At 38.9% G+C, this 11228-nt stretch overlaps 1 protein-coding gene across 1 annotated transcript in view; it reads right to left on the reverse strand.

The window, feature by feature from the left end:
• LOC149531662 (Phosphoenolpyruvate carboxylase family protein) overlaps window positions 1-7399 on the reverse strand; it is a 96556-nt gene extending 89157 nt beyond the window's left edge. Inside the window, exons 1-2 of the mRNA XM_089810568.1 lie at window positions 6748-7399; window positions 6503-6576 (exon numbers count right to left, since the gene is read on the reverse strand). Coding sequence (XP_089666694.1) covers window positions 6503-6576; window positions 6748-7040 — 367 coding nt within the window. The 5' untranslated portion in view covers window positions 7041-7399. The remainder of the gene's footprint in view (window positions 1-6502; window positions 6577-6747) is intronic.
• Between the last annotated feature and the right edge of the window lie 3829 nt (window positions 7400-11228).

An 11228-nucleotide genomic window follows, 5' to 3' on the forward strand; every position in this document is an offset into this window, starting at 1 on the left:
ATGGGAATTTTGAACATATTATGAACCAATACAAGTATTCAATGCTGATTCCACTACAGGAAAAGTATAGCAAACAAGCAGCTCAAAAACTAATTTTGAATATGTCCTATTCTTTAGAATAAAAACATATATACATCAAAAGCTAGGCACGGAGATGACTGTAATGTGTAATAACTGAAGGTGTTAGCCCTAATTTCAGTAGGTTGCAAAAGAATTTGTAGTAGCACTGTTGATTAAGTTGGCCACTGCACTGAAACTTTTGCTCAAAAAATGTCAGTGTTGGAAAACCCTCAAAAAAACCTTGTCTTGTTATAATTTTTAGTCACTTTTTATGCGACTTAAGATGAAGGTCGTTGCGTCATAAAAAGGGGACCTTTCTATTTACCTAGTGTTATAACTTGTTGTTCTACCCTGTTGCTATTATCCCAAGGTTTTTTTTTCATAACCAATAAAGGATTAAAATAATGTGTGGGGGGAGGTCCTTATTCCTGGGCGAACATCTTTTTAACATTATGTACTTAAGTCATGATATACTTAAGAAATAATTTTTCCCAAGTCCACAAAATGCAGTTCAAGTAACGCTTTGTCTTTTCTTACATGTGGCAATTTCCCATTTGATGGTGTATTCCTCAGAAAAGGCAGCATACCCACCAGTTCAGGTCCCCAATCTCAAAGATTGATCGATTAGATCCAACGATGGGTATGATCTCGCAATCAAAAGTTGCGCGTTGTTTATTCTTTGCGACATCACGATTGCTTGACACGTATCCTAGGGAGTCAGTTGTTGAGAATGGTTCGAGCTAGTCAAAAGGAAAGTGATCTAACGACTAGTGCAATCTCGTGAATATTCATAGTGACATCGCGACTACTTGACACGCATCCTAGCTTTCCTTAAACATGAAGAAATGATGACCATTGGACCATGGTTAATCCAAGGGATGTCGCAATCTCGCAAGTAGAAGTTGCAAGGAAGATATTCATCACGACATTGCGACAAAGTGATGCGTATCCAAGGGGTGACCAGAGATCAGCAGAAGTAAGGCAGTCCTAGCAAAAAATAAGAGGATGCCATGTGTTACATACCCAAGCAGTAAGGTGGGCTACGAAGAGCAAGTAATGGACACGTGTATTTGGTGGTCCCCAAAGCAAAGCATAGCAGACGTCAAATCTAATTTAATCTAACAGTGGCGCAATCTTGTGATGAAGAGATGCATGTTCTTTACTCATCGCGACATTGCAAAATTTTGATACGTGTCCAAGATGGATCGAAGAACAAAAGGTGGGCTTGAGTGCCAAAGTGGAATCCAAGTGTCACGTTCGGATTGGATTGACTTCCATGTCACCAAATGAAAGTGGACCTAGGGCTTAAGAGAATAAATCTGAACCATGAATGTGTGCGTTCCTGGAAGTTGATCGACAGTTTGAGTTCAAACTTAGTTCATGGTTTCTTTTGCCCATTGTTTGCAGCACCTAGGTCTGGCGAAGGGTTAATTTGAATTCATGCGGCCGTTGATGACATAGATTTATTTTCTTTTCATGGAAATTCTCTTGTCATATTACATTCAAGGTTTTCAATGTGATCACTAATCGGAAGGAATGTGTTGTTGAAAGGAATTGCAGAAACTAGGGTTTCTCGGGTTGAGGCATTACAAACATCGTGAGCTCAAAACAATAAGTTCTTCTATCAACCTGTAGGAAGTTTGCATTTGCCAAAAGGGAATTGTTAATTATTGTGTGTAATTGCATCACTATAAACCAGAGTAACGTGATTCACGTGATTTCACAATCTGACTTAAGGCTTGCCAATTTTTGTCAAAATCGCCAGAAATTGGCAAAATCAGCAAGTTCGTAAAAGATTGCCAAAAATCACCAATTTTAAAATCTCTGAGTTTCAAGGCTTTTTCACCTTGCCGATTCATAAGCGATCCACGATTCAAGCAGGCCTTGCCGATTCCGGTTTTGGTTCTTTGCTATAAACCCTAGAATGGCACCTAGGAGGGATTTATTGGGAAAATAGACCATCAGGAAAGGGCCGTGCGTGACGATTTCTTGGAACAATTAACTATGTCCACGAATGACCATTCAAAGGGCAAGAAGCTTGTTCCTATTTCACCCCGTCTCAAGGTCATCGAGGGTTTGCACAATAAAGGGCACTGGGTACAAGATGCTCAAACAACTATGAGTGGTTTGCCTTTATTTAAAATATGGTTTTCACAAAGGAATTCTTTTGCTCCACATAGTAATGTTTGGATCTTTGATTTGGGAAAACTGGTAGTACCCAAGGTTTTTATGGATATGGATCTCTTAACTTGAATTGTGAAAAGCTATGGTCCAGTGACTAGATTTGTGCGAGACATTAACGGGAACTGTTTGGTGAGCATTATTGCAGAGGAAATTTGCAAAATTTTTGGGTTAGATCCACCTTTTGGTTTCCATGAGGCTATTAATTTTCAAAAATTGCAAGAAGTATATGAGGCCCAGAGGGTTTATCTCAGGAATAGCCCTTTGAAGGAGCACTTTGCAATCATTGGGGGTTTGACTTCGGTTGTACCATCCACCCCTAAATCGTTTTTAAAGAAATATTTTAATTCTCATGCCCTAAGTGTTTATATGTCCTTGCGTAAAGTCTTTGGTGAGGATGAGCAAGACCCAATGCCTTTCCATTATATGTACATGATGGTTCAAATTCTTCGTTATGGTGTTGATGTAGTTTTTTATTTCACCCACTATATTGTTGAGCTAATACATAATGGCCTGGTGGGAATTGAGAAAGCCAAAGTTGATAAACCTTTTGGGTGTTACTCTATGCTTATGCATATGTTTCTATTTAAAGGGTAATCTTATTTTGGAATAGAAATGGAGTTGACAAAAGAAAAAGATGGAGAAGCATTACTTGTCCAATTGTGGAGTGTAGACATGTCATGGGACAGGGAGGATGCTAGTTTTATTAGATTTGATAGGTATTTTGCATCCAAACTAAGAGCATTGTTGTTTCATGATAACCCTAGGATCCCAAACTAGAGTTTATTAGACCAAAAGATTTTGCTAAAGACTAGAAAATTGTTTACAACTGGGGTGGCATTATCTCATACCCTATTTTTATAGTTTTAGAGCATATGGTTTCAAAGGGACTCCCCATGTGTTGCCCTGTCAAGTTCCTCTCAAGATTGGTATTGTGGAAGTCTAGTGGCAAATTGGTAGTTTGCAAGAGAATGAATTAACAAGAAGACCAAAAGGTACATTTTTTCTTTCTTTCACTATTGCTCATCAATTTGTAATTACAAAGGGAGGGTGGATACATTTGGATAAAGTCTTGGAGCCCTATAGGATGGCAACATCTCATGCCAGGTTTTCTGATCCTGAGGGGTTTTATGAAATGTTTCAAAGGAGAACTAAGGCTATAAAGAGGAATCACCAATTCTGTTATCCCGAAGACATAATCAGAAATGAATTCTCTTTGCAAGAAGAAGAAGTTAGGAAGGAGAAGTGGAGGGTTTACAAAGAGGCCCTAGACTTTGTAAATTATTTTGATGAAGATTATAATCCTTTGAAAGATGCAAAAACTTTTGGTGACAAAATAAACAAATTGATGACACACTTTGGGGAAATTATAAAGGTTTTGAATGAAAAAAGAGCAATGGTGATAAGCGTGAATCCTAATCAAGCTAAAGAAATAATGGAAAAGCTTGCACTTACCCATACTGTTACTCCTGGGCAATACACTCTTCAAAAGAAGGCGGGGTATAGTGTTGTAAGACCCAAGGAAGATATTGTTAGGAAAGGCAAGGGATTAGAGGACATACCTTCACCACCCCATACAGCAAATGTTCCCCCTGCCCCAGCATACAAAAGACCTCCATTTTATAGTCCTCCATTGGAGTCTACTTCAAAATGGCAAAGTGTGGAAGGAGCAGCTTCATCAGGCAAAGAGATATATCCACCTTCCCAATCTCCAATGCACTTCAAAAATGAAAAGGTAGTAGCAGAACAATTAGTGTAATTGGGAAACCAAGGGGACATAGTTGTCGCAACAGCCAAACTAGAGGAAGGAATACCAGAGGAGCCTGCAGTGCCAATCATGGACCTCACTGTGGAGAACTTTAAGGGAAAGGAATTGGACCCTATTGTTGAACAGGCTTGTGAGAAGCTTTTAGCAGATGACAATTTTGTCAGGTTTGGGGCTTTTATTCAATTTGTTTACAGAGTGAGTATTTCTAATTTTGAGGCTAGATGTCAGAAGAGACACTCAGAGCAACCTGACAAAGAGGACTTTATTATAAAAGAGGAAATAAAAGAAGAAATGATGAACGAATTCACTAAAATTACTCCAGAGGAAGGAAGGATGATGATAAAAGAAGCAGGACTCCTAATTCTTTCTGAATGAGATATTGCAGATGCTATGGTTTTTTATGCTAATAGAAAAGAAACAAATACTGCATACAAGAAAGAGGAAGAAGCCAGGTTAGCATACAGGGGAGTAAGAAATAGTGAGGATCATGCTGCATTGATGATGTGGTCAATTCAGAAAAGAAATAAATCTAGTTAATTTGAGACCTCTGATTCAGATCAGGTGGGAAGTTTGATAGTAAGGAAGGTAGGTGAGACTTCAGGATTAGAAGCTGTAGATATAAATTATCAAACTGCAGGCTTTGCTTTAGCCACGGGTGCAAAAGAGAAACAGAAGATAGATAAGCTAAATTTCAAATCTGAAAACATTATAGAGGCTTATGATGCAGAGAGAAGGAAGAATAATGAGTTGATGGGAAGACTTGCCAGATATGAAAATCAGCAAGTTAGACAGATGCAAATTGGAGAATCCTTCCAAAGAATGAGTATATTGTTGCGTAAAAAGTAAGAATAATCCTAGGTATACCCGCCTGAACCTTGCAGATTTCAAAGAGGAGAAGACTGAGTTGTCTGGTCAGTTGGTCCTATTGGTCTGTCAGAATATATCCATCATGGGTTATAGCTAATCCCTAGGTTTATTCCACGTTCCATAAAACAATTGAAACCCTGTCAAATCAGGATTCAACAGAAGGTAGATAACCTTGAAAATTCTAAACAAAGAGCTTCAACAATGAACCATTATATACCCATCATAAATGGCCAGCACAATATGAGAAAAGAAGAAATCAATTCATCAATATTCCTCATAACTCATATACCTGATTCCCACATAATACTCTATAGATAATGAGTGGAAAACTCTCTAAAGAGCCATCCAATATGTACACATAGAAGTGAGAATGCCAAGCATGACAATTCGCTACAACAATTAATGCAAACCTAACATTATATGCATAGTACCCCTTTGTTTGTCCCCTGCATTCTTCATGGTTACACTATACAGGGTACTAACAAGCTGGACTACAAACTCCCTTGGTTAAACTCTGTCTGCATTCAAGCTGAGAACTAGACAGCATAAAATGTCAAGTACAAAGGAGAAATAGCAGCACTGAAGTGAAGACCACAAGTCTTGATTTGAGCTGCATGTTTGTTAAAAAGGTGAAGCAATGGTCGAATGCTAGCTTTCCACAATGGTGTTCCATATACAGTTTCTGCTAGGCTCTCTTTGTATTATCAGTGCATTGAATCATCTGTCTAGTGGCTTTCAAATCTGTCATGGCTTGAACCTAGACCCATAAAAAATTGATCTCTAATTATTTTTCCTATATCTCAACCTCTCAGCTCACGATCAAGATTGCTGCCATCACAGCTCTTAGGCCTTCAACTTGACCATGTCCATCTGTAGGCTTACAGCCTTAAAAAGGGTACTCGTTCAGTCTCATTTTCTTCTTTACCATTGATCACTCGACCCTATAGCTGTGACACTTCAGTTTTCAAGCTATATAGTATTATCACACGTTTTCTTGTTCTTTTCTGTTACCACCTCTTGCTTCATGTCATCATTACATGACTTGTCAAATAACATGATGATGTTGTCCCCCGCCTTTTTCTCAATTGTTTTGTTCCTTTTTTTAAGGTTAGAAAATTGCTAGAGAAACAAGCACCCTCAAGAGTTGCACAGAAACGTCTGTATTTCCTTTCGACATAGATGTATGTTCTTAACTGCTCTGTGAAAATGCACTGGGGACTCACACCCACTCTCATCCTTTTTACTATTTAAACATCTTGGGGTCTAGCCTTTCACTAGATGGAAACCTAGAGAGTTGTATGGTTGACAATCAAATTCACCAGCGAATGTATCTAAAGTGGCCAATCAACTCAGCAGTGAACAACTTGCTGATTGACATTTGTTCTTCTTTGGAAAATATAACTTATTATGAAGAACTTCAAACATTAAAAAATCAGATGTTTGCTAAACTAAAGACAGCATCAGCTATACATATGCCAAAGAATCAAAAAGTAACAAAAACTTGATTATCTTATATTAGAAATTTCTAGTACCAAAAATATATTTAGTAGTTAAAACAGCAAAGTATTGAGGACAAAAGCGTTAAAAAATTCCGTAAATTAGCAATTCCCTAAACTGCATTCATACCTGCATCTGCAATGATAGGAATCATGGGGGCTGCAGCACAAACGGATCTAGCAGCAGCAGCCATCTCGGGAGGGCTTTCCACAACGCCCAAAAGGAAAAATATAAAAAATAAAATATTCCAGTAAGGACAATGCACTGATGGACCCAAAATGAAGACAACTCCAACTCAAACCAATTTGTCCCCATTCTTTTTGCTGGGCAAATAACACTAACACAGAACAAATCATAATAACTTAAATTCTTACGTCAGTAAACCAATGTCTGGTTTTCCAAGGACAGAAGCGGCGACGGCATATCCAGAAATAAACCCCGCACTGAAGCCCGACCTCTCAACAATAACAGCGGACAGCGCGTCATAACACCCTGGCATTACAACTATCCCTTCCTCCTCAATCACCTTCTCTATGCGGCCTTTTTTCTCTGCAGACGTTCTCACGTTTAAATCCCTTCGATTTTCATTTCGGAAAGTAGAGCCCACAAAAGAATATCGAGTGTTTACTTTTGGGAAGGAAATGTGCAAAGCTCCATTCAATGCCATTGCTGCTGCTGGAAGAAAATCAACTATGCTCTCACGTACGTGGGATTTCAAAAACAATCTAGATTTCAAATTGTCCTCGTTTTAGCCGAAACGGTATTATAAGCTTCAAACATTTTAACGTGTGCTTTCTTTATCGGACTGCATATAACCCTGTGATTTGAAATGGTAGAGGATGTTTGACGTCGATTTCTTGAGTTGTTCGCCAGTTTCGCATCGATTTTGTCGCCAGACTTCCACGACATATTTTAATTTTACCCTTCTCCGGGAGGCCGCTTTCTCTCAACATCGGTCAGGAGGAAATTCGCTGCAACGCCGAAGTATGGTCCTTTCAGGGCAGTCTTTTGTTGTTTAGCTTGTATCTGTTACTACCTAATACAATTTGTAGAGTTGATAGTTTCATATACTAGCTCTTGTCGTGGAAGAAGGTGCAAGGGTATGTGGATAGGTTATAGATGTAAAAGTAATATTTTTTCCAAAATATGATATTATGGAAGGAAGGGTGATTGGTATTATTATTATTAGTTTTGTCAATGTCAAAGTCAGATATTATTGTATTCATTTAATGCAATTTTTCAATTAGATTAACCAATCAAATTAAAGAATTTAAAAGTTTATTTGGAACTTACAATATGCATATTTATTTTTCATTTTTCCTTATTTTATAAAAATAACATTTTGTGTTCATTGTATTGGACCATACTATTTTTGGTAGAGAGAAAAATTAATCTTCCTTAACAAAAATACACATATTTTTTCCAACAACAATGATGTCATGCATTAATGATAGCATTATCTTTTTCACAATTGTGACAAATTAATTAGAGTTTCCAAAAAGTAATTATTTTATCTTCCACCTCATTACCTAAGACATAAATACATGTCTAATCAATAATAACTAAATCATTTTTCTTACCAAAGATTGTAAATATATCAATCTATTATTTATTTATTTATTTTGATGAATAGTATTTTTTTATTAATTAATTAATAAACTTAGTTGCAATTCACAAAAAAGGGTCGAGGGATACAAGATCATCCTGCGAAAGTTCACACGGTCGTAGCCGGAATCAACAACTACTCATCAAAAAAAAAATTATAAGAAACAACCCTCAGGCAGCCAAAGCAGTGCCAATTGAGGGTGGTGGTTCATCTCGATCATGAAATCTCCAGTCATCCCTAGGATTGGCAGGCGAGCTCGGAACAGTCCAACCATCAGCATCATTGTCAAGGGTTTGGTCTTCAGCTTTGGTATCAACCCACAGAGGTGAAATAGCCAACTCCAAGCGAAAGGGTCATTTACCAGAAACAACATGCCAAGCACCAGGAGGGGGAGCCATCGAGGCCGGAGACTAACTTGTGCCACCATAGGGCAGGGAAACTTAGCAGCAACATCGACCACCATCACCACCACTGGGAGAGCGATGGCAGGAAGCCTATGAGCATGGTGTGTGTGAGCGGTGGCCAAAAGAATTGCGCCCCTAGCGGTGGCCCCTGGGCAGAGTAGCATCAACCAAACCATCTAGAGGCACTCTAGCAACCGTACAGGGAGCATTGCCTCAATGGCTGAGAAGCTCTTGAAGGTGGGCCACCTCCAGAGCCACCTTAATGGCCTATACTTGAATTTGCATCATTATATTGTTACAAATGCATGCTTTAGTGTACATAGTAACATTTAAGAAAATTATGAGTGAAAAGAACAACATTTCTATCTTCCACAGCATAAACGAAATCTCCATCCTAAAAGTATGTCAGATATAGATAAATTATCTAAGGAATCTAGGAGAGTCACCCAAAATAACCATATGCCAGGAAAAAGGTTCACGCTGAAACGGCTTAAAGAAATCATGAATCTAGTGCCAATAATTTTGAGCACGTCTACAGAATCAAAAATTATGCAAAAAAGTCTCTGGTTGCTCACAAAAAAGACATCAAGGATCAAGAACCCCAATATGCTTGCGTCGAGGCCCAAGGGGTAGACCTTGAAAAACCAGGCACCGAGAAAAGTGAGCAATCTTGGGCTCTATAATGGCACTCCAAATAGTGTCAAAATGCTTTCTCCACTAAGAAAGGGAAGACAACAAATGCCTGTGCTGGTTGAGGGTATCTACCATTGGCAAATGGGGAGAAAGCCATTGGTACCCCAACCTTGGCTTGTAGTTGGTGAAGGAAGTGGCAAGATACCACTTCCAGTCTGTCCACCAAGGTTGAATAGACTAAATACCCACCTTGTGAATTAAGTGATCTGGAATTGCAAAAAGAAACAAATCAAAAGTTTGTCGATTTGAACGGACAAGATGGAACTGGACTTGCATATCTTCCCAGGATTTGAGACTCATAGAGACCCTGGAGAAGAGGTCCTTAGGAGTCTTGATGCAACATTTGAAAAAGCATAGAGCACTGGCACCTTGAGTCTTGGCCAGAGGAATACCTTGGATGGAAAACAGCGGAGACCACCAAATGTTATGTTGATTCAAAGAGAGCCCATCACAGAACCCATCACCAAACCATTGAAGCCAAGGCTTGACATCTTCCCAAGCTTTCCATATGCTCTTAATAACAAAAGAGCCCTGTATGTGCACAGGTTCCCGCATGATGAGAAGGGTTTGAAAGCCTATCCCCTTCCATGGAGGCCTATTAACAGGGAACCTAGAAGAAATGCAATGTTGAACCAGAACTTTCCAAGCTTCATCTCTAGTAATCACACATATAATCCATTTGGCACAAAGAGCGAGACCTTGCTTTTGCATGGAGAGAAGGCCAAGGCCTCCAAACTCTTTGAGGAGGCAACAAAAATCCCAAGCAACTCTGTGAAAGCCATGATGGTCAGAACCAAAAGCCCAAAGAAAATCACAGAGCAATAATTTCATATAAGAGCCTTTGGAAGGAGCCCAACAAGAAGAATAATAAACATGTGTGGCCACTAGAACCTTAGAGTAAATCTAAAATTTTCTTGTAAGAGAAAGGAGTTTAGTAATCCAATAGCCAAGCTTCTTTGTAATCTTGACAAGCACAATGCTCCACAAATCAACTAGCAAAGCTTGAAAGGAAAAAGGAATGCCTAAAAAGTGAAAAATCACCCTGTGCATGACTCATTTCCATTCAAACAGGTCAAGCCAAGGCAAAGCTAGCAAAAAAGATTGTCTATAATAGAGTGTTTTGTGTCATTGATTAGTTGAGTCAAAGGCTTGACAGAAGGTGTCTAGGCATTGCAATGCATTCATGATGTTTTCCTCATCCTCCAAAAGAGTGAGAAAGGAATCATCAGCAAAGTGACCATTGACCAACTGGGGGGAAGGAATCTAACAAGGAAATGTCACTAACTAAACTAGAAGAAATAGAGTGGACTAGCAAGTAACCAAACCCTTTAGCAGCAAGAACATATAAAGTCGGAGCCATAGGGCAACCCTACTAGATGGAGCGAAAGAGCCCAAAGGCTTTGGATTGAGAGCTATTGATAGTAATACAAGCATTAGCATCTCCACAGATTGAAGAAAAATGGGACCAAAACCAAGAGCTTGGAGCATAACCAATATGAAAGGGCATTCAATCCAGTCATAGGCTTTGGCAAAATCAATTTTCAAAAATACAAACGGCTAGTTGGATTTATGAGCCCACTCCATGCCTTCCCAAACAGCAATGATGTTGTCAAGAATATACTTGGACTTAATAAAGCCAGTTTTCTCTGGCCGCACAATTAAAGGAAGGAGATGGAAAATTTTAAGAGAAAATGACGTAGCAATAATCTTATAAGACACATTAAACAGGGTAATGGGCTACCAGTTATAAATATCCTCAGGATCACCAGCTTTAGGTATGAATTTGGTGTTTCCTTTATTGATAATAGCTCCTAGACTCTTAGAATGATAGGCTTCAAGATAAACTTTGTGCAGGTCAGGACCAATAGACTCGCAGAGTCGTTTGTAAAATTCACAGGGAAACCTGTCACCCTAGGGGACTTGTCATCAGCCATGGAAAAAATTACCTCTTTGAGGTCTCAGATGGTGAGAAGCTACTCACAGAAAGCATGTTGCTCAACCGCTAGGCGGTTTGGAGTAATAGAAATACACTTTTTGAGGGCTTCCTCCCGAGCAACCAAATTTCCTTACAAAGCAAACACATTTTCGTAATGGTGAACAAAAGCTTATAGCATGTCAAGGAAACTGGAGAGAATATAAGTGCCTTGTTTGA

This window comes from Cupressus sempervirens, chromosome 11 (assembly GCF_028749045.1).
Source record: "Cupressus sempervirens isolate cs-2001-9-10 chromosome 11, ASM2874904v1, whole genome shotgun sequence".
In the NCBI taxonomy this organism is placed as follows: Eukaryota; Viridiplantae; Streptophyta; class Pinopsida; order Cupressales; family Cupressaceae; genus Cupressus; species Cupressus sempervirens.